Genomic DNA, 25,258 nt, shown 5'->3' with positions numbered 1-25,258 from the left:
GTGAAGTCAGTGCTGCTGTATGGAGCAGAGATTTGGATCCTCACAGTGAAGTCAGTACTGCTGTACGGGGCTGAGACATGGACCCTCACAGTGGAGTCAATACTGCTGTATGGGGCTGAGACATGAACCCTCACAGTGGAGTCAGTACTGCAGTATGGGGCTGAGACATGAACCCTCACAGTGGAGTCAGTACTGCAGTATGGGGCTGAGACACAGTGGAGTCAGTACTGCTGTATGGGGATAAGACATTGACCCTCACAGTGGAGTCAGTACTGCTGTATGGGGCTGAGATATGGACCCTCACAGGGGAGTCAGTACTGCTGTATGGGGATGAGACATTGACCCTCACTGTGGAGTCAGTACTGCTGTATGGGGATGAGACATTGACCCTCACAGTGGAGTCAGTACTGCTATATGGGGCTGAGGCATGTACCCTCACAGCACAACAGGAAAGGGCCCTGGATGGAGTCTACACAAGAATGCTACGAATGGCACTAGGTGTCACATGGACGGACCACATCAGAAATGTGGTCCTCTATGGGGACCTACCACGGATCACAGACAAAGTCAGAGAGAGAAGGATGAGGCTGGCAGGGCACTGCGTCAGGCACCCAGAACAAGAGGAAAGCAAGCTGACACCATGGGAGCCAACCCAGGGCAAAGCCAGGAAAGGCAAGAAGCACCACCTACGTAGATGCACTGTGGAACGACAGCTTAGCTAACAACACTGTAGGGGCGGCAGTGGCTCAGGGGTAGAGTGGCCGGGTAGAGTGAACTGAAAACCGCAAGGTTCCCAGTTTGATCCCGGGCTGGGGCGCTCCCCCAGAGTGTTGAAGTGTCCTTCTGTCCTGAAATAGAGTCTAGATGTGCTTGAATCTTAATAACAACAATTGACTGGAAAAATATGTTCATTTGTCCCTGTAGGTTGTTTATTTCATAGTTATGCTGTTCTCTCTTTTTTTCCCATTTTCGGGTTTGGGTAGGATATGTGTATGAAGGGGTTAAAAAGGAACACCATGGGACATTATTCCAACCTGGTACCTGGCACAATTTTAAAATACACCCTTCAAGGATTAATAAAAAACAGTTGGCAAGGACAAATCCACCTAAAGGATTTACTAAAAAGAGACATATAGATGTGATCCGAAAATCTTCAGCTACTTTTGTGCAGTTTTTGCCCCGAAATAGAGTCAAGATGTGCTTGAATCTGAATAATAACAATTTTAATGAATTCCTTGGGTCTTAATTGTATGGAAACATGTGTTCATTTGTCCCTGTAGGTTATTTATTTCAATAGTTATGCTGTTTTATCTTTTTTTCCATTTTCGGGTTTGGGTAGGATATGTGTAACAAAGGGTTTAAAATGAACCCCATATGAATTTTTTTCAGCCTGGTACCTGGCAGAATCTTAAAATACACCCTTCAAGGATTAAGAAAAAACAGGTGGCGTCAAAAAAATCCACCCTATGCGCGTGGACCCCCCTTTCCATCTAGACTATGTGTTTGATTCAATCAAACTGGGTCAAGTGCAGGTTTGAACATGTAACTTTTAAAGACTCCTTGATAGAAAACAAGACCAGGAGACCTGGTTCTGCCAGACCCAGAATAAATTCCTTTTCCTTTTATGCCCATGTATGGACGAAAGGGGGACAAAATTGGCTGACTCTATTCAGCACTGTGATTGGCTAGCGAGACACATGATGACATTAATAACCTATAAATAGGATTATGCACTTAAAAAAAACATTTTTTTGAGCTCCATCACTATGGGGGACGAAACTTGAACCCTCTTTTATGCCCATGTATGGACGAAATAGGGACAAAGCCTCATGTAGGCCGACCCCTTGGGTCTGGCAATAATGCAGAAAATAACCAATCTACAAGCTTAAAATGCGTTGCAATGTGACATATTGTGAGGTTGTAGATCGGCTATTTTTGCTGTGCAACACTGGCATACAACGTAGGCTATGACTTAAGCATTTAGGCCGAGGCTATTTTTTGTGTTTAACACATTGACTGCCAGAGGTTTTTCTATAACAGGATCAGCCTGTGCCAGGAATTTTGACCATTCTGACTCATATTTGAGGACTCACAGAATTTTTTGTGTTATGACTATAAACAAATGGAATATCTCAAAACGAAGCTTAGAATCTCTTCTTGTGAGTTGATAGCATGTTCCGTTCTTTAGCTAGAGGTAGTTGAATACAGCTTGGTTTCACCAAAAACAGACCTTTTTTTTTTGATTCAGAGTTATGGCCGTTTTAGTAAAAGGACACACTTTAGATGCATAAAATGATTTCAAAAGTCTTTGACATATATTTTGCGCCTTCATTGACATCAGTCATGTAAACAATATTTGTTTATAAAATAAATATGCTTTAGATTGTACATTTATCGCTCTGTTGCACTCCAAAGTGAATGAACATGAACACTGAAGTGACTATTTTCAGTCTTTTTTTTTTTTTTTACTATATGATAAAATAAATAATCATTCAACATTCAACATAATCGTTCAACATCAATAAATGGTGCAATTAGTGCAAAAATAAATAAATACAAATAAAATCTTTGCCTGTGTGTGTGTGTGTGTGTGTGTGTGTGTGTGTGTGTGTGTGTGTGTGTGTGTGTGTGTGTGTGTGTGTGTGTGTGTGTGTGTGTGTGTGTGTGTGTGTGTGTGTGTGTGTGTGTGTGTGTGTGTGTGTGTGTCAAGACTTGGCATTATATGTGCCAAATGTTTGAGTTTGTTTTTACACACCATTATCATTTTTCACACACACACACACACACACACACACACACACACACACAGGGAGAGGTTTTGGCTGACTCATCTTTCAAGATGGAACAGTTTTAGGAGATGTAAGGATTTAATTTGACCACCAGAGGGGGACCCTCCTAACCTCCTAAATGACTTCTTCTTATATGAATAAATGAAGTCCTCTTATAATTTAGGTTAGGTGGATCCCTCTGGTGGTCAAATTAAATCCTTACATCTGTATTGGATTCATCTAATCCAGTAGACATTGATGACCCCTGATAGAAACCATATATAGACATATAGACTGTATGAACGGTAAGTGAGGCCTCCCTCAATACACACCGTGCTTTCTGTGAATCCCATGCATACAGCACTGAGATCCAGATAGCATCTATGACATAAAACAATCAAATTAGAAAATGTTTGACTTTTTAGAGTGAAACAGTCTTACAGTATATACAGCCTTATTTTGACTAAATGGACCCGTAGGGTCCATTTGGTTTCCTTCAGATTAGGACAGTGATTTCACTGGTTCCATTTGTACATACCTGCAAGTTTGCAATTGTATATCTATGATAAAAAGTGAGTTCCTAGCATGCTCTGTTCTTTAGCTATTGGTAGTTGAATATAGCTTGCTTTCACCAACAGTCTTTTATACAGCCTTATTTTGACCACAACACCCAGTCCCCCATAACTCTTGAGTGTGTGCAAATGGAACCAAATGGACCCGTATTGTCCATTTGGTTCCATTTGTACTGTAATTCTAATTTAGGGCTAGCTATTTATGTGTATGTCTATGTCCAGGTTTTCTTCAGATTAGGACAATGTTTTCACTGGTTCCATTTGTACACACAAGAGTTACATACCTGGTAGTTTGCAATTGTATTTCTATGATATAAAACCAACAGTCTACCGTCTACAGAAAATGTTTGAAACGACTCAGGCAGACACATTTGAACACACTTTATATGGCTTTCACATTTTCAAGTACAACTTTTTCAAGTACCTTTCAATTTTATATACAAAATGACAATATATCATCATTGTGTGTTTTGCCTGGCCAGCACATCGATGTCTCCTCAGAGGCAGAGGTGGTCCCCGTGAGGGTTCTGAGAACGTGAAGGCATAGATGTCTTGTACCAACAGAGATGGCTCCACGTCCTCAGATCCCTCTGGGGCAGTGAGAGACATTAGCAGCACATTTACTGCCAACTGTTGGCTGGCTCAGAGCATAATAAATCATAAATCAAAGTCAAAATAAATACAAAATGAAAATAAAACAAAAGTGCATTTTAGCATAAGCATAATCGATATAAGACGTGAAGGCATAGATGTCTTTCACCGACAGAGATGGCTTCACGTACTAATCATAAATCAAAATAAATGTGCCAACTGTTGGCTGGCTCAGAGCATAATCGATATAAGACGTGAAGGCATAGATGTCTTTCACCGACAGAGATGGCTTCACGTCGTAAATCAGAGTAAAAATAAATACAAAATAAAACTAAAACAAAAGTGCATTTTAGTAAGTAAAACAAACAAATACAATCAAAATGATTCAAAAATACTTCTCCATAGTGTGGTAATCATGGAAGCATTTAGCATGGAGGGGTACCAAACAGCTTTTGCACTGTAACCTTGACTCACTCCGAGTCCCTCTCCTCTTACAAACTCTGCACCATTTTGTTGGGCCCTCTTTTTTGGCGGTGGGGGGGCATCGACAAGCTTATGGACTTTCATATTGCCACTCAATCGGTCACGAGGTTCGCGCGATCTTGGTGCATAAGGACGCAGGCGGGGGGCAGGGGGGGGGCGGAGGGGGCCCCTGACGGCGGGTGCGGGTTGCTGCTGGCGAGGTTGCTGCTGGCGAGGTTGCTGCTGACAGGCGGCCGGGGGGGGGACAGGCGGGTCTGCTGGGACATCTTGTGGGGGGGTATAATCTGCTTCCACTGGGGCATATCTCACAGCGGTCCAAGATTTGACAACACTGAGGATGAAGTCGAACATGCATTTACAGTTGCTACCTGGATTCCTTGCCTTGTGGAGTATGAATGCGTTATACATGCTGATCTGGAATAGGTAGACCACAAACTTGTTGCTCCACTTGGCTGTCTTCCTGATGAAGGGATAGTAGCTTAGGTTTTGGTCTAGCCGATCAACAGCGTTCATGCTCTTATTGTATGCCAGGACACAAACTGGTTTCTCCTGTGGCACTTTGTCTCTGTGGTGTTTCTGCCTCACAAGCTGGGTCCCCATCTCATCCTTGTGCTGGGTTGTGATCAATCGAACGATGCGTTTGTCTCGCCAGGCCAATAACATCACTTTGCCATTGTGAAGCATCTTCCGTTCTCCCACTCTCAGGCTGGACATCGTCACATCCTTCATGGCTTGTGGTTCACCTCTGTTGAGCCTCATAGTACCACAGGCATGCGTGTTGTTCTGAAGGAGGAGTTCATACAGGGCCACTGAGTTATAGTAGTTGTCCATAAACAAAGAAAACCCGTACCCTGTAAGACCCTGCAACAGAAAAGTGACTGTGTCTGTTAGTGAGGAGTACTGTCCAGAATATGGCTTCATTGCGTAGCAGTACCCCGTTCCAGAATCACACAGAATGTATGACTTTATTCCATACTTGGTGGGCTTCTGTGGGTTGTACACTCGGAATGCTAGGCGTCCCCTCCACAGAAGCATCCCCTCATCGATGCTGATGTTGCGACCTGGAACAAACATCTCCTTGAATTTGTTCGTTAGGTACAGCAAGACCGGGTTGATTTTACAAAGCCTGTCAACAACAGCAACCTCGCCAGCAGCTTCCGCAGCAGCAGCAGCAGCGGCAGCAGCAGCAGCGTCAGCCTCATTGTTTGTGAAGTGAAGGAACCGCCAGATAATCTGGAACCTGTTGCGTGGCATGTTTTGGCCGAAGAACGGTGTGAGTAGAGGGTCATCGGTCGACCAATAGTGCGCTAGATCAGGCTTTCGCACAAGGCCAGTGAGGAACAACAGGGCAAAAAAGTTTTTCAGTTCTCCCACTGAAACCGGTTTCCAGAGCTTCACTCTGCTATGTGGATGCTGCGCCACTTCTTCATCAGACCTGGCCTGGATGAACGCTAGAGCATAAATGTTAGTTTGCTCAACGATCATCCCTAGCAGCTCATCAGTGAGGAAAAGCGCCAGAAAGTCCACAGGAATGGTCGACTGCAACTCAGCTGCAGCATTTCGAGGACCTGGACTAGCGGTGAAGGGGATGTCTGCCCTAGGTTCCCAATCGGTGTCCTTCCACACAGTCGCTACAGCTGGGGGCCTACCACCACGTCCTGTGAATTACAGAAATACACAATTACCATAAAATACATCTTTTTTATTTGTGTGGCTATAGGATCATGTAGAATACAGAGGGACAGTGTAGTGTCCCAGTAAACTAGGATCATAATGATCATAGATATACAATTGCAAACGTATGTAACTCTTGTGTGTACAAATGGAACCAGTGAAATCAGTGTCCTAATCTGAAGAAAACCTAGACATACACATAAATAGCTAGCCCTAAGTTACCATTACAGTACAAATGGACCCTACGGGTCCATTTGGTTCCATTTGCACACACACTCAAGAGTTATGGGGGACTGGGTGTTGTGGTCAAAATAAGATCTTCCAATCCAAAACAGGATTTAGCGGGATGGAACACAACGCCAAGTCAACCCCCAGAAAGACTGATCATCAAATCATACATATCAATAATATTGTTGTCAAATGGAAGCCTATGTCAAAAACAGTTACTTTTGAATACATGTGTAGTGTCTCAGTAAACTATAGAATCATTGAAGAATACAGAGAGACAGTGTAGTGTCTCTGTGAACTATAGGATCATAGAATAAAGAGAGACTGTATAGTGTCTCTGTAAACTATAGGATCATAGAATACAGAGAGACAGCCATAGGATATATTTATATGAAAATATGACTAAAACTAAATGGAATTTTATTCAACAGACTATGACTAAAACTGAATCAAAATGTGTTGTCAAAATCATGTGTGGTACAGCTGTGAAAACGGTCTTACCTCTTTTACGGCCGACAGGTGGTACTGCGGTTGAACGCGATGACCCTGCTTCCTCCAAATCCATCATGTCTGAAATCAAAGTAAAACATCAAATAGTTTGGTAAATACGATGTACAATGATCTTCACTGCCAGCATGTGGTGGTGCATTACTTTGTGGAACTTAGAATGAATGACATTTATCATTGCAGAGTGGGGTTTTAGCCATTTTGTATTACTGTGGTAAATCTGAATGCAAATAAGTACAACATGGCACAACATATCATTGTGTGTGTGACATTACTGGCAGAAATAACATTGTACTGTAATGGTCATTTAGAATGGAACCAAATGGACCCGTTATGAAGAAAATGCCATCTATAAAAACCAACAGTCAACAGAAAATGTTTGAAACAAAATGTGTTGTCAAAATCATGTTGTGTGGTACCAGCTGTGAAAACGGTCTTACCTCTTTCACGGCCGACAGGTGGTACTGCGGTTGAACGCGATGGCCCTGCTTCCTCCAAATCCATCATGTCTGAAATCAAAGTAAAACATCAAATAGTTTGGTAAATACAATGTACAATGATCTTCACTGCCAGCATGTGGTGGTGCATTACTTTGTGGAACTTAGAATGAATGACATTTATCATTGCAGAGTGGGGTTTTAGCCATTTTGTATTACTGTGGTAAATCTGAATGCAAATAAGTACATCATGGCACAATATATCATTGTGTGTGTGTGACATTACTGGCAGAAATAACATTGTACTGTAATGGTCATTTAGAATGGAACCAAATGGACCCGTTATGAAGAAAATGCCATCTATAAAAACCAACGAACCAAGAAGTTAGACACTGATTTCACTGGTTCCATTTGTACACACAAGAGTTACATACCGAAAATGTTTGAAACAGACTCAAGTCTTACCTCTCCTACAACTAGCAGACTGTCTATGGTGAGATGACGACTCTGCACCATCCGACACATATTCGTCGTCTGAAAGTAAACAAGATCAAACACTGTTGATGTTGATGGACATAAGGTGACCTTAGTCCCCTTTGATGAATTTTATTATGATGGTGGGGGCCTCGGTGCACCTGGCCTCAACCCCAAAAACTAAAGCCATCAAAGGGATTTGAAAATCATTGTTGACATGTCCTCATGTCGACCCACAACAGCATCAAAACATTTGTTGTCATGACATGACCTCTTCCCTTTGAAGTATGCCTCCCCCCCAAAAAAAACTGATCTACAAAAATCTTTGTTGACAATACCTCATGTCGACCCATAACTGTATCAAAACATTTGTCATGAAATGACCTCTTCCCTTTGAAGTATGCCACCCCCCCCCCAAACCCCCCCCCCCCCCAGATCTACAAGTCAACAAATTCATAGGCTACATCGTCAACATAATCAAATAAATCACATGCATATAGATAGATACAGAATAAAATAAATACATATTTTATAACTGGCTGACCCAGAGTGCAATATCCTAGAAATCCACACCGGGCTACATTGTGTGTGTGTGTGTGTGTGTGCGGGATAGCGACGCTAAAAACGAGTCGTTTTTAGGCGAACATTCAATGATCATACCGGTGGTGGTCCCGAGGGAGTAGTTTAGGACATGGTCTCCAATAGGCATATTCGCCTAAAAACGAGTCGTTTTTAGGCGAACATTCAATGATCATACCGGTGGTGGTCCCGAGGGAGTAGTTTAGGACATGGTCTCCAATAGGCATATTCGCCTAAAAACGAGTCGTTTTTAGGCGAACATTCAATGATCATACCGGTGGTGGTCCCGAGGGAGTAGTTTAGGACATGGTCTCCAATAGGCATATTCGCCTAAAAACGAGTCGTTTTTAGGCGAACATTCAATGATCATACCGGTGGTGGTCCCGAGGGAGTAGTTTAGGACATGGTCTCCAATAGGCATATTCGCCTAAAAACGAGTCGTTTTTAGGCGAACATTCAATGATCATACCGGTGGTGGTCCCGAGGGAGTAGTTTAGGACATGGTCTCCAATAGGCATATTCGCCTAAAAACGAGTCGTTTTTAGGCGAACATTCAATGATCATACCGGTGGTGGTCCCGAGGGAGTAGTTTAGGACATGGTCTCCAATAGGCATATTCGCCTAAAAACGAGTCGTTTGGTACCATTTTATATGTCGATATAAGGTTGATAAGTAGTGCCCCACAGACTTTATACAAATATCAGGTACAAAAAATAGCCGATTTACAAGCTCCCAACGCGTCGCAGCGCGAGGCGTTGTGAGCTTGTAGATCTGCTATTTTCAGAGTGCAACCAAAAGGTAAAATATGATAAAAAAAATAATATATATATATATATATTCTTACCACTGGTAAACGGATCAAGACATCTTTTCCTTGGGCTTGGCTCCCAGCTGCCAGAGCAGTCCGAATCGGAGCTCTCTTCGCCGTCAGTAGTATCTGGGTCTGGGCGATACGACACGGTTCTCTGTCTGCCGCTACGACGCAACCCGTGCCCGGGATCGATGTCTGGTACCGGTGGGTTCGTGTCCTCAGGCTCAGCCTCAGATACCGCCACAGGTGGTGGGGGAGGTGGTAGGGGTGGAGGTGGTCGCCACGAGGGTTCTGTGGTCGTGAAGGCATAATTGTCTTTCACCGACAGAGATGGCTTCACGACCGCAGATCCCTCGGGTTCCGGTGGTGGCGGAGGTGGTCGCTTTGTAGCCCTCAGTGCCGGTGCCGGTCGCCGACGGCGCCGGGGGACGGTCGAAGACACCAATGTCTCCTCAGATCCCTCGGGGACAGTCTTCGCCTCCTCGGATCCCTCCGATGGCGGAGGTGGTCGCGACGAGGGTTCTGTGGTCGTGAAGGCATAAATGTCTTTCGCCGACAGAGATGGCTGCACGACCACAGATCCCTCGGGGATATTGGGAGCCTTCATCTCCGCCTTTATCTCCGCGGATCCCCCAGGTGGTGAAGGTGGTCGCGGGGGAGCGGTGAAAGACGCCACCGCCGACGGCTTCTCGTCCTCCATGGGTCGTGGTGGTTCCTCCACAGGTCGTGGTGATGGTGGTCCCGAGGGAGCCGTGAAGGACATGGTCTCCAAAATTGTTCGTTGGGTCGGGTCCCTCCGAAGCCGTTTGGCCTTGCATTTCTTTCCCACAGCCGGCATATTCGCCTAAAAACGAGCGACTCGTTTTAGTCCCTAAAAACGAGCGACTCGTTTTAGTCCCGACTCCCACCTATAACAAATGTACGCCTACTACTATACTATATAAATATATATATATATATAGGTATATATATGTATATATATATATATATCTTACTCTCTCCTCTCACACTTTCTCTCTCTCTCTCTCTCGATCGCTCCTCGTTCTCTGTCTGTCTCGCTCCTTCTTTGTCTCAGTCACCGTCTCTCGCTCTCTTTCTCTGTCTGTCTCTGCTGGTTGTTTGTTTAGAATGCCACAAGGAATGCGTCTCTGCACCCGGATTTGTAGTGTTTTGCTCAGATCACGTGACTTTTACGATCATGTGACTTTTCTTTTGTCGTAGAAGCTTAATATTAATACACAAGTTGTGGAATATTGCAATCTACCTTATACCAATGAAAAGACCTAAAAACGAGTTAACTCGATCTAGGCAATCAAGCGATGGATTCTAAAAACGAGTTAACTCGATCTAGGCAATCAATGTGTTAATGTGATTAATTATGCTGCTGACATGAGTGTATGTGTGTTGTAATTTTTGTAGTACAGGTGAAAGTACAGGTGAATTATTGTGTTTTTGACTGCAAGTCAGTTTACCTGCCCTGCTGGGGAGGAGAGGCTTTGTCTTTGTCTGTGCACAGGCGGACTTTCTCTCATAATCAGCCTATGAATACATAGAGGAGGAGCGACTAAAACCTTCGATGAAGTTGTGCTATAGAAAAAAACACAGGACTGTAGACACTCCCAGTGTGATAGAAATACACGTACGTTACGGCACAGTCACCCATTTGATATATGACTCCATTTAGTTTTGTGACGACAGAGAAAAGCTGGAGAACCAATGCATGCAGGTTAACGTAGGGTAACTGGTTTAATATAATGTACTAGAACAGTGGTTCTCAAAGTGGGTCCAGGGGTCCTTGATGGGGTTCCAGAGGGTCCCCAGCTAGATTATGAACAGTTTAATACTTTGGCTATTTGCAAATAGCCAATCTACAAGCTCACAATGTGTTGTGGTATGAGCTTGTAGATCGGCGATTTTCTAAACTTTTTTTTCAAGTACTAATTTTGAATAATTTTGACATTTTAAAACACAAATCCTCTCTTATGGGGGTCCCTGGCACAACATATTTTCAGATGACGGCCAAATACAAATCAATGTGGGTGTCCTTGACATGAAAATGAATGAAATGAAGAATGAAATGACGTAAAGGAGACTATAAATTAATACATTGCCTTGCCTATGTAATTTTAGGCACTTCTTGCACCTCCAAGACTTTCTAACTAGCCCAAGGAGCACTTTCTATGTATTACCCCTCCCTGACGCACACTCTTTCTCTCCATCTAGTACCCGCCTATACCCCCCTCTCTCTATGTTCTTCACTCACTCTAACTCCCTGCCCAACTCCATCCTTTCCGTCCCTCCCTCTCTCTCTCTCTCTCTCTCTCTCTCTCTCTCTCTCTCTCTCTCTCTCTCTCTCTCACAAATGATGTCACCACCACCAACTTTAGAAGACAGAGCAGAATATAATGCATAAATACCAGTCTAAGAGAACTTGAGTAAGCTGCTTTAAGTGACATAGGGTGTATGTCATTGTACACAATCGGCAGTTGACTGTAAATCACATGACCTCAGCAGGAAAAGTTGGCTGCGTGATACTAACTTGTTGTTGGGTTAAATTGCATTTAGGGATTAGGGATGATTTATTGCTTGACCACTTGCATTTGTGAATGAAGTATTTTCCAGATAAAATAAAGAGGTTCAGAAATAAAGTTTTCTACAATCAATATAATTGTATAATAAAAACAAATATCCCTGTTTTCTGAATGAATAGTTTAATGAGTCAATGGGGTTGTTATTTTATATCCATCCATTAAGTCACTTTTTGAGTGCTCATGGCATTCATGTTCTTCCGAATTGAAAAGAAGGTTTCTTAATTTAAAGTAAGGTGACCAAGTGTCCTGCTTTATGTGGGACTGCAGTGTTTTATCCCTTGTCCTGCATACCACATATTAACACTATGTCTCACATTTTGATTGGCTCTAGATTTCAAAAGTTTCAAAAAATGCGGGTCTGCTTTTCTCAAATCTGGCTTTTATCCAATGGCTGTGAAGCAGGGAAATATGTTATTACAGGACTGCGTTTGATGTCAATCAAACTACGCACACGTGTAAAGTGCAGGTTTTAACCTGTCACCTTCATTGCTGTCCACGTTATGTCCAATTGTGTTGTTTAGTGGCCCCTCAATACCCGATCTACAGGCTCACAATGCTTTGCTTGTAGGTCGGCTGTTTTCACTGCACAACACCAGCATACAATGTGTATAAATTAAGCATTTACGCCTAGGTAATGTTTGACAATTTTCGCCTAAACTGGCATGCCCTAAATAGGGTGTGTGTGTGTGTGTGTGTGTGTGTGTGTGTGTGTGTGTGTGTGTGTGTGTGTGTGTGTGTGTGTGTGTGTGTGTGTGTGTCCACCTTTCTATTTCACTCTTGCATGGCTCAAATGTTACACTGAACATGTGTTGCCTGTCTCAAGTTAAACTGTATTCAGTGTGTTGCTGTTCCTTTATACACATGGTGGTCTGCATTGTGTTCCCTGATTTATTTCCATAATTTAGCCGACAACATTTCTAGATCTTTTGGAGGATTTATTTTTTTGTCTTGAGTCTTTCTCAAAGTATAGAAAACCTTACTGTATAGTAACTAACAATTTACATGGCAATCTACAGTCTATTATAATATTACAACTATTTACAATGTTGTCATTCTGCAGATGCTGTTATCCAGAGTGATTTATAAAGTACAAGTGCACAGTAAGCAGCATGGATCCTAGTAAACCAAGACCAGTAAGCAGTATGGATCCTAGTCAACCAACACCAGTAAGCAGTGTGGATCCTAATCAACCAACACCAGTAAGCAGTGTGGATCCTAGAGAACTAAAAACAGTAAGCACCATGGATCCTAGTCAACCAACAACAGGGTAAGTGTTCAGGTCATCAAAGTGTTAAGAAAACAAGTCTGTGCTGCAAAGTCACTATTTTATTATTCTAGTATATTTGAGCTGGTGTACCAATAATTACTGCAGAATCTTAAAGCTGCAATATGTAACTTTCATAATCTAAGGATTCAAGACAGTACCCGCTCTATTCTGTGGCAGTTTTCTCCCCCTCTAAACCACGTTAAATCCGGATAATGGAGCTGCGCCGCCCCAATAGGTTATTCTAGCACCTGCTCTACCCGTCACCATTATGCCGACACCGTTATTTGCGCATGGAGGTGTGCCCGTGGGCGTGTTGTTGCTATATCCCCCACATTGCAATTCTACAGACACACATGGGTACGGGTTTCGGGGGGGGGATAGTGGAATCTAATACCACCCGCCGGTTCATAAAATCACCCGCCAAGTGCACACAGACACTACAATGGCTTTGTGCGTTGGACCATGAGCCGTGTTGCCAGCCTTGGCGAGAAATAAGTAACCGCAGTCCGCAGGTCTATGAAAACAAAAAGAAGCAACTATAAGGCCACATGAGCACTTCAAACTACTAACTAGAGCTTTCATATCCCCTAAATATTTCAGCCCGGCTCGACTAATAATTGACAAATTAGACCCAGCCCAGCCCGTCAGTCATTTTTCTAAAGAAGCCTTATTTCTCATTAAATCTTGGTAATTCGTTAAGAACAGGAGTCATTCTACCCTATTCCAACAGTCTATATTTTATTTAAAAAACAGCTTGGAGCAAATAGGGCTATATAAATATACACTGCCCCATAACCATTTTAAAAATGATTATGGTTATTCTATGAAATATATGTTTCATAGAATAACCGTAATCATTTTTGCAAATCACATCCAATGTTACCTTCTAATGCCCGCTGCCTGTGCTCTCATAGTGTCTCATTTGAAGAAATAATCCAACATTTACTTTGAGGTGAAAAAGACATGAAGAAAGCTCAATAGTCTGAAGATGTCATGTTATGGTTTAAACTTTAAAGGGGGCTGCTGCCGTCATGACAAGACTGATTGATTGATTTGACCTACTTTTGGTTGCGCTGCCCTGTTGATTAATTATTTGGCATCAGCTGTGTAAGAATAATTATTTGGCATCAGCTGTGTAAGAATATATAACTATTTTAAATGGCTTTCATATACTCTTGGGGATCTGACTAATATGACAAGTTGCTTATTGTGAACACAATAGCCTACGCTACAAATTAATTAATATGTGAATTTATTTGGATGTAAAAAAAACGTAGACCCGGCTCAGCCGGTGCCGACGGGCCGGGTCGGGTCCCGTTGGGTTTGGGCTAAAATCTTAAGCACTTAAATTTTTTATAAGATGATCGGATCATAGTGTGATTTTCATTTTGGCTGCTGTCTCATTAAACCCATGCTGCGGGTGAATATTATATTATAGCCTATATTATATATATTAGCCTGCTATATTATTATTATATTCCCCGCGTAAACGCTACGTTCTTGACCCCCCAAAATAACCATATTTGAACTGGGGACCCCCCCCATTTTGTTTGACTCGGTTCCACAGATAAATATTGTGAAAATAGCAGATCTACAAGCTCGCCAGGCGTTGGGTGCTCCATTGTGGTCTCGACCCACAGGTTGAGAACCACTGCATTAAAAGCTCCAAGCAAGTTACATGTCTAGTATGTTGTTGACCACGTAATGTAATGTTTTTGGTTTAGTGATAGGCTACTCCGTGGCGCGCGCGCGCCTCATTGTATGCTGTCCAAAATAACAGATCTGTAAGCTGTCGACACGACATGACGCAGCGCCGTTGATAGCTTGTATGTCTGTTATTTTGGGTAGGTAGGCGACGCACATACGCATCGCAGCAATGTGTCTGGGTTTGAGAGGCTTTGATTGATGTAAACTTAAAGTTTAGCTCTGTTCGGGATTACTGAACAAAGGTGGATGATGAAAGATAACGGGGACAATATGGATGTAAGTTAACTTTAACTGCGTCACTTCAGAGGAAACTATGGAGCAACTTCAGAGATGTTTACACACCCCTGGAATCCATTAGAATGGTGGAAATAGAACGATAACAGCCAACGTGAGTACATATAGGCTATAGACCTTTCCTAAAACTGTCCAATTTATTATACCCATGTGCTACTGTTTGTCTGTGTACCACGTAGGAGCGTTGTCGCAACATGTATTTGGATAAAATAAAATAAAAGAAGGAAAACAAGCCCAATGTGGCTTATAATAATCAGACCAGGCAACAGTGCAGACAGGTAGATAGGCTAGAGCATATATTGGATCGGGGATGACGGCTAGCGCAGTCTTCTCTTAAAGGCAATGGCTTCCCTATTCGCACGGGATTAGTATTATCTAGGGACCTCAGGTGATTTGTAATAATTACGGGGGGACGTCTGTTTTTTAATCCTGTGCGAATCGACCATGTCGGTGATTTGTAAAGTAATTATTACAGGCCAAATTACCTACCATATTTCAGCAAACACAGTGGTCCTATGATAATTTTAGTCCAGTGCGAATCGACATCTCTGTAATTTGGGGTGTAATTGACCTCTTTTTAAGTTTTTACCTTTTTTTAAAACAAGTTTTTAGTTTTCTCCGCATTTTCACGCTCTCTTTTCCGGTCGTGAACAATGGAGGCTACTTCTGATATTTTATTTTAGTGCAAATAGTAGCTCTGCCTATTAATAATAAAGTTACGGCCGATAATAGACACTTTCAAATCAATTAAATGACTCCTAAATAGCAAGTCAGGGGGTTCCTTAGCCCCATTACATGTAAAATATAATAAACCACTACTCGTGTAGATATATCAATAATTAATATTGTAACTCATACAAGACACTACACTCATCAAACTTTCTTTTTTTTCTCCTTTTTTTCTCCGTCGTGGCCCCTCTCATTGGCCGTGTGCCCCTCGAAAAATGACATGCCTTCACGGCCACAGTGGCCGTGGTGCCAGCAGCTGATTTCACAGTTTTTCCTCTGCGCGATTTTCCTGTCAATACGTTTTTTTTTTAGACACCAGTGACTGGTGACCAGTCCCTTTGGTTGAGCTGCGCTGCGCACCTACAACATGACCAGTCGTGGTAGGTAGGTTTGATTTTGAGCCTCGAATGAACCGTCGGAATCCCGCAACACAGTGTAATAAGACACAAAAGCATTACCGGGCCAAACAGGAGATAACTGTTGAACTAATAAATGGTAGTTTTGATTTCTAGCCTGAGAGCGAGAGAGGATTCCGTAGTCCTACAGACCGATGTGCCCCGATGTTTTTTTCAACAGCAAAATATAGATGGATACATCTGATAAAATACAGCGAAATCCCCAAATTATGAGTCTTAATATAAAGCAAGCAATAGAATAACTGCAAACAAATTATAAGTTTAGGCTATCAATATCATACAAAAGAGTGACCTCACCGCTCTGATGGACAAGAAATAAATAATCCTTTTGCAAAAAACTTCCATGTTCTGTTCGTTTGTCAACAATCTAAATAGGAAGTTTATTTCAGCAGCTAGAATGTGACAGTTTTAGTCCGTTTTTTGGTGCGCAGACTGCGCAGCACAGTCCTCGTTTAAGTGAATTGCTTTCACCTGTTGTACTGCTCTGTGGAGTGTGCGCAACAGGGCATATCTCCGCCAGGACAGGGTGACCTACCCAGGCCCATGAAATTCATATGCAGGCATAGTAGCCAATTAGAATGAAATATGATAAAACTGACTCATATACTGATAAAGAACCACATATTATCGCCATATATTATCGCTGTCGGGTGGAAATCTTGTATGTTCCTTTTTTTTTTATTATTATTTAAAAACAATTTAAAATCGTGAAAATAGCCAATCTACAAGCTGTAAGTATTCATAATTAAGAAATACTATATTTTAAAGAGTGAAAAATCAACTTAAGTCATTATTAGTGCAAGTTCAATCACATTTCATTTGAATGAAAATAACTTGTGGGGGAAATACATAAAATCTCTAATCTGTGAATCTAATGTGAATGTGATTAATGTGACCCCGACTTCAGTCAGTGAAGTCCAGGGCTGAATGTGACATATGTCTCAATATGTCACATTCAGCCCTATATATAACTAAATATTGGTCATTTGCCAACACATTATTTTGTGAAATAAATGGGTTATATTTTTATAATGGGTGTGCTGAAACCAGCGCACCCCGAAAAAACAGGGTGAGAATTGATTGCATGAAACAATCACCTGTGCATGAGTGCATCCAGTCTCAATGTTGGTAAACAAATAATTGGTCTATACTCACCTTTACGCACGGTGGATTTACTTGGATTATGCGATATAATAGCCTGTGCGTTCATCCTATTCTTTATTATGGTGAACGAATTGATGCTATTATTATAATACTAATAATTATTATTATCGTTTTGTCCTTGTTGGTGTACAGTTGGTTCTGGCTGCAATGGATACAGTAGCTGTCGGGCCGGGCGCACAACGGCGCAGAATGGCAACATTCAGATCAGGCTCTCTCTCTCTCTGCTAATTCTCAACGAAAATCTGTGATTCTAATTTTCCTATGATCAGCAGAAGTGAGAGCAGGCGCGCTGGAAGTCCTTATTTTTGGGGGTTTTCTGTGTTTTTCCCCACACAAAAAGGCAGAAAGACGCAAGTACAAACACCAGGTTGAAGTTCATCCATGACCATAACAGACCGCTATGATCCATGGCTGGCGTTTGTTTTCATTCTTATGGGACCAGAGACCGTATGGCTCATTTGCATATCCACGTGAATATATTACGCGTATGCAAATTAGCCATGCGACAACAACTGCAAACAACTGCACACTGAAGAGAAAAGATTGATGATATATGAAATATTTTATTCCCAAAAGTTAAATACATTATTGTTTTAATCTGTCTTTTTTTTATTTTATTTCGCCATTTTTATTAAGTAGAAAACCTGGACTGGATCCGCGGATCCGGATCCAGATCTTCAAATAGTAAAATTAACAGGAAATTGACATTTTTATTAAAAAAACAAACAGTGCTGGGTTTGGTGATGCTCTATATTGCCTGAATCAGCTATGTTTGGGTTCATTTATGTGCTAAAAGAGTGACTTTGAGAGCTGTTTTACCGTACAATGTAAGTCAATGAGGAGCATATTTTGAATTAACAATTTCTAATCAATGGAGCAATTATTTTTTATTTCGTGCCCACCTTTGGGGTTACATCATGGCAAGGTAACTACACAACCCAAACCTCTACCAAAATGGTCTTACCCTTTAACCCTTGCATTGTGTTAGAAACCTGCATCCACTTGTGGTGTTAGCGGGTCAAATTTGACCCGTGATTTAACTCAGCCCAAAATACTCAAAGAATAATTTTTTTCATTAATTTTTTTCTCCCACCTTATAGCTGACTTATGCATTCATATCCATGTAAACACTTTTTTAAATATTATGTAGGGTTAGGGTTTCATCTTTCAATATATATAAAGGTAAAAATGCACTCATTACATTTCCTATAATGAAGACAATGGATAATGATGTTATCTAGCTATAATATAATAATTAAGAATATAATTAGAACACACTTCCAAATATATATATATATATATATTTATATACTTTTTTTAGTTTTTTAACTTAAAAAAATTTTATTATTAAAAATAGTGACACTTGTGGTGTTAGCGGGTCAAAATTGACCCGTATACCATAGAAGGAAAAAAGTCATTTATTTTTCATAAACTCAAACTTTATTTTACTTCTGATAGCAAATGCTAATTGAGGACAAGTCTCTCTCACTTTCAAACATCTAAACATTGAATATTGACAATTTGGGGGGAATTGAGCCACACGTCTCTGCCGGGTCAAATTTGACCCGCTAACACCACAAGTGTCACTTTTTTTTAAGACCATCAGTATGAACTAAAATGGTGGTAATTAATTTTGTTGCGTTAAAATAGCTGTCTCTGAGGATATCATGAAGCCTTGTTCCAATAAATATATATGTAAAGGGTACTTTTTACCTATTTAAACTTTTAAACTTGGAAATGGGTCAAAAATGACCCTAACACAATGGAAGGGTTAATGTGTTATGATTATGGTTATAATGCATTATGAGCATTAATTAGTTCTTATATCTATAATTATACAGTGTTATAAGCAGATTATAACACATTATGTATGTTTATTGTGCATCATAGACATGGGGTGCATCTTATAACACTCTTGCACTCTTAAATGGTAATAATCAATGTATTGTATTATTTTTATTAGATACTGTATGTGTGTTGGGTGGGAATCACATCCTGCCAAAAACTAGTCTACCACCGCTGGCCAGTAGCATGTGTCAAATAAATAGATGTAGTTGAATACATATTTCGCTACACTTCTAATAGCCTACATGACTTTATGCTATTTAATGGTAATATGTAAGAAATATGTATTCACTCACATTTATCTATTTGACACATGCCACAGGCCTATATATCAAATAGGCATTTATTTAGCCATGTGTTTCTCAAATGTGTAGGATACCACTATAGAGGTGCGACAGGCATGAGAGGAAGTAACATTGGAAATTTTAGCTTAGCCTAAATACCCATTTGTCCCAACTATATTCCCTCATATAATATGAGTGAATATATTGATCAACAATATAGGCCTGTGCCTGACTGGCCTATTAGTCTGGCAGCCCCTGAGGTGGGGTTGGGAAATGTGACTACTGCATATATATATATATAATGTATATATATATATATATATATATATATATATATATATATATATATATATATATATATATATATATATATATATAATTGGTCCAAAATATTGTCTATTCATGAAACCACCTGCTGACCAGCTGTCAGCAAAAACATGTTTATAGGTGGGAATATGTGACCATTCCTCTCTATTACAAAAATAGACAAATTGGACCCAGAAATGTTGTTTTTCTATTTAATTTTAATATTGAAATGTAATCTATAGGCCTATTGTATGAAAATAAACTTTGTTGCTAAGAGTTGAGTGTTGAACAAACAGCACAATGTCATAAATGAGTGTCCTATAGTCTCACTCTGCAGACGCACTGAGGCGCGCCCACAGCCGTAGCGTCAGATATTAGCCGATGTTTGCTTTCTAAGCTTGATCTAGCATTTGATTGCCTTTCAATAAAACCATATTTGATAGACATAGGTATCACCTACATGTTACTGATTATAGGGAATGTTATATTATTGTAATCCGTTGTTTATTTCCTGAGCAATGGAATTATGTTGCGGCGAAAACTCTTTCTGAGACGCTTGGACACTATACCGATGTTGGCTCCATAAGCTGTAGCCTTTGATTTCCTTTGAATAAGCGCTCAAGTTAATAAGACGTGGCCACGCCATAGTATGACGTTAGCACGACATAAAAAAAATATTCCGTAGTACGTCCGTAGGGGCTCTGTATGCGCCACCGCAAAGTTATGACGTAGCCTACATGCAGGTCTCAGCCTCTCAAACGAAGCAAAACTGAGCACATTTCAATCTGTAAGGCCAAATCTCATTTGAAAAAAATATAAATAGTATATGAAAGCCATTTAAAATGTTTACTATTAGAATCTTACACAGGTGCTCCCAAATCATTAATTACACAGGCCAGTGCGCTGCGCAAAAGTAGGTCAAATCAATGCTGTCACTCCAGTGTCAGAGCTTGTCAGAAGCACATAAACTGTCTTCATGAGCTGCAATATTAAACTTTATCCAGTTAGATTCATACAACCTGTATCAAATACCCATTAAAACAATGGGGGAATTATGGTGCTATGCAATCCATTTACCATCTATTAAACTGCAGATAAGTCTGAACATTTCTAGAAAGAAAGACCGCTGACTGCTCTGTCTGTAGCCTAATAAGACAGCTGCTGATCAATTTAATTCAGACAACATTAAAGGGATATTTCACTTTCAAAAAAACTTTTGGTCATTTTATCGTCTACTCAGGCCTTTGTGAGCCCCCCAGACAGTTTTTAAGTTGCTCGATTCAGCATTTAGAAATGTGATATTCATTTTATCAGACACGCCCCCTTCCTATACAAACCCATTGTAACTTCAAACTCCATTTTAACCATGTTAGATTCATCAAAAACACATGTCCTTGGTTCTGGTGACTCACCCTGCCCCCCTAATACGCGAGGGGGCTGTGTTTTTTCAATAAATCTTTTCATTTATTTTAAATGTATTTTTTTGAAAATTGAAAAAATTGAGTCACTAGAACCAACGAGGGGTATTTTCGACGAATCCAACATGGTTAAAATGGAGTTTGAAGTTACAATGGGTTTGTATAGGAAGGGGGCGTGTCTGATAAAATGAATATCAAATATATAAATACTGAATCGAGCAACTTAAAAACTGTCTGGGGGGCTCACAAAGGCCTGAGTAGATGATAAAATGACCAAACGTTTTTTTGAAAGTGAAATATCCCTTTAAATAGCACATAGGCCTGCCCTACCTCACTCATCATCATCAGGACTTTTTTTGTGTTATCCTTTTAGCTCAAATGTCTGACTGTACTACCTCGTGCTGTTTACATTTCTGTCTAAGTAGTCTATTCAATCAATCTACATGAACATTAGCCCCGTTTGGAACCTCACCCTCCACCATAGCTCCGATGGCGGAGGGAGAGGTTCCGATCGGAGTTATATGAACATAATGGTCATCCAACCTACAGTAGACCTAGCTCTGGTCCATAGCGTTAGGAGTTCTCCTTAATGCTATGGGACTTGTAGCCTTTGCGCCGTGCCACAGGCTGCGCAGCCTCTAGTCTTTAGTAAAAAATAAAAAATACAATTTTGCTACTCACCAAAACAAAGATGGTTTTATGGAGTTGAAAACCTACTCTACTTAGTGGGAATACTCTGAGCCCCCCACCTCACCTCACCTCACCTAAAATACACTTTTTGGCCAGAAAAGAAAATATTCCACCGGAACGAAAATCTGGTTAATAGAAAAATTCCAATGACCAGCTCTGTAGGGGGTGCAGTGGAGTAACCAAAACATTTTTTTCCTTCTGGTGAAATATTTTCTTTTCTGGCCAAAAAGTGTATTTTAGATGTGAGGTGGGGGCTCAGAGTGTTCCCACTAAGTAGAGTAGGCTTTCAGCATTTGTAAACCGTCTTTGTTTTGGTCAGTAGCGAAAGTGTATTTTTATTTTTTATTAAAGACGAGAGGTTGCGCAGCCTGCGCTACCGCGGGTGCGAGGGGAAAGGATCGAAAGTAGCCTACCATAGCCTTAAGGAGAACTCCTTCTAACTCTATGGACCACAGTTATGGACATCCATAAACCACAGTAGACCAAAAAAGTCTCACAGACACGCTGATGGTGATTGAGTTGCGCTTCATGATTTAAGTTCATGTTAGCCTTTTTACAAAATAATTCAGAATTTGGCATTGATTATTATTAGGCAGTGCGTTTGGCGTGTGTCTATCGTGAGAGAGAGTGAGTGAGTGAGTGAGTGTGTGTGTTGCTGCCCTGGTGCTGCCTGAAATGCGTGCCTCTGCGACATTGATCATTCGTTTAATTGGCTTGTTGGACTCTCAATCAGAATCAGAATAATCAGAGTGAATAAATACTTTAATATTAAATAAATACTGTTAATGTAAACGTTAACTCAGAGAGTCTACAAATGAATGGTCTTTTCTGTTATAAGGATCATGGATAATGTCCGTAATTTCAAGTAAAACACAGACTTTGCTTATCCAGTGCGAATGCGCCAAAAAAAACACAGACGTCAGGGGGTAATTTCTGAATTATCAGAGGTCCCTAGATAATACTAATCCTGTGTGAATAGGGCTTTGTCATGAAATATGAGTAATGATAATTAATTTAACATGTTGTATGTCCAATTTTAATAAACATGACTGGTTTGAGGAGGTCAATACATAAATCAAAGTGACTATAATATTGAGCATTACAATCATGGACACGCTCATCGACATTAGCAATTTTCCAAAAGAAAACAAACACCAGTGTATTCCCACACACATACCATGAGGAAAAATGCTCTCAAAACTTTGTTTTTACAAGTAAGCAATACAATAACATTTGTGCAATTAATTGGGAGAATTAATCCACAACATTGCAAGTCTCTTGTAACACAAATTAACACATATTGTAAACAACAGCAAAATATTTAATGTAGAATAAAATGAAAGGCCATGGGATCACCAAAAATATTGTAAATGAAACAAACAAATGAATTTTCCCCCTTGGTTATCATCCTGTCAGGGTTCAGCAGAGACCAGAGTCTCCTGTACTCAGCTGTGTCTCCATGAAGAGTGACAAGTCCAAGGATGGACAGATTGACTTCAAAGATGGACACCAATCTACTGATCAGAGGTGTTGGGATGATTATTTAATTTCCAAATTATTTCAAGAAATATCCAGTTAACCAAACAAAATTATGACCAGATGTAAAATATCATGAAAATACCACCAGACATACAGACAGTAGAATATCTGACAGACAGTAGAATATCTGAAATGTAAGTTATGATGGGAATTCATTTAACAACATACTGTACATTTACGGTGGTCTATTTTAAATATGACTTAGATGTCCCCTAGCCTGGTAAACCCTCCCTCCGGAAATCTAATTTCTATTTGATTCCTGGAGTGAGTCTGGCATGAACCGCCTCTCTGCAATATTGGCTGTATATGCCAAACGACCGCGCCTATCAGCGTCGTCGCACATCGTTCTGTGATTGACAGCGACAGTTGGCCAATCAGGTGGCGAGTTCGAGTGAGCCCAAAACACGAACGGCAGCCATCTTTTTCTGTGGGCAGTTTTCTCCGCTATTTTTTTACTTCAAAAAGCTCTCTAACTTCTATTTTGAGGCACGGAATTTACTTATAAGATATCGTTTGGATAGAATGTAGTTGTTTAACTTCATATATGTGGTCAATTAATCATGACAAAGCCTATTTAAAAAAAAAAAATTAGAGAACCGGTAGGGGCGGGCAGTGACACCATTGTACCCGAAAAAGGCAACCCATTTTGGGTATGGCTGTCTCAAAAGTCCCGTCGCGTCACATTAAGACTGGTGAACTGCTGATTGGCTGAAGGGGAAAAATTATCATTGGCTGAAGGGGTTGTCAGTCAACGGTATTACTCCCGCCCAACTCCAGCACAGCCAATATTGCAGACAGGCGGATCAGGCCAGACTCACTCCTGAAATGAAATGGAATTGAGATTTCCGGAGGGAGGGTTTACCAGGCTAGATGTCCCCCAACTGTGACTAGTTAACCAATAAATATGTTTAATCTTGGTTATCATCCTGTCAGGGTTCATCAGCAGAGAGCAGAGTGTCCTGTACCCAGCTGTGTCTCCATAAAGAGTGACAAGTCCAGGGATGGACTGATTAACTTCAAAGATGGACACCACTCTACTGATCAGAGGTCAGAATGTAAAACTCACAGAAAACAACATACAGTAGATAGACAGACAACTGGATTGTGATCCTCTCTACCAAGTGTGGTATAATTACAGCCTTTATGGTTTCCGAGAGATAAATACTTGAATGGAAGTTGTCACTTTGTTCCATTATGTCAATGGGCAAATTGTATTCACTAATAAATTAATATGAATTAAAGTATGAAACATATCGCTCAGCAAAACACAAGCCATTCCCGATGAAGCTGGTCGATTTGTAATAAGACTAGTCTGTGTGCAGCCAAAACTGTGGGAGGAGTACCGTGCCAAAGTTTTGAGGTTATTCTATAATAAACTTGCACAAGATCAATAGTGTTGGTTGCCTATTATAGGCAACCACACCAAACACCTTGTATCCCTGGTCACAAGTTAACTTGACCAATCAGGGAAGAATCTACTAACTAGACACAGGTGGCATCCATCACACCTCAATTAGACATAACCTGCCAAGCCTATTAAGTTGTAGCGCATAACCATAACCATGTGTACAATACAAACAGAATATATCGATCCTATTAGTCCATGAGCCGGACAAGATTTCATTATCGAAAGAGTGGGCAAAACCATACCTATATTAAATTGTTTATAGGGTCAATATAAGTAAATAAATATATGATAACCTTTCCACAGGAGCAGCTTTTTCATATTTATCACACATTTAGTTATTTTCCCCATACATACATGACAGGTGAAAAAATGTCAAAATTAAAAAAATAGTTATCATAATTAAACTTCCCCAGTTGATTACTTACATGAAGACAATGATTTATCGTATTACAAGTTTTCTGAAATTGTATATTTAA

At 40.6% G+C, this 25,258-nt stretch overlaps 1 protein-coding gene across 3 annotated transcripts in view; it reads left to right on the top strand.

Annotated features, from left to right (window-relative positions):
- The window catches only part of LOC308080976 (uncharacterized protein), a 1,029,623-nt gene that overhangs the window by 970,854 nt on the left and 33,511 nt on the right, over positions 1-25,258 (top strand). The window contains exon 14 of one of the 3 annotated variants that reach the window (XM_080457385.1): positions 24,308-24,421. The exons of the other annotated variants lie outside the window; for them this stretch is intronic. Coding sequence (XP_080313511.1) covers positions 24,308-24,421 — 114 coding nt within the window. The remainder of the gene's footprint in view (positions 1-24,307; positions 24,422-25,258) is intronic. 3 annotated transcript variants of the gene reach the window in all.

Source organism: Gymnoscopelus braueri (assembly GCF_963280865.1).
Source record: "Gymnoscopelus braueri genome assembly, contig: SUPER_24_unloc_1, whole genome shotgun sequence".
Taxonomy (NCBI): domain Eukaryota; kingdom Metazoa; phylum Chordata; class Actinopteri; order Myctophiformes; family Myctophidae; genus Gymnoscopelus; species Gymnoscopelus braueri.
The sequence above is the reverse complement of the archived record's forward strand: the minus strand, read 5'-3'. Positions and strand labels throughout refer to the sequence as shown.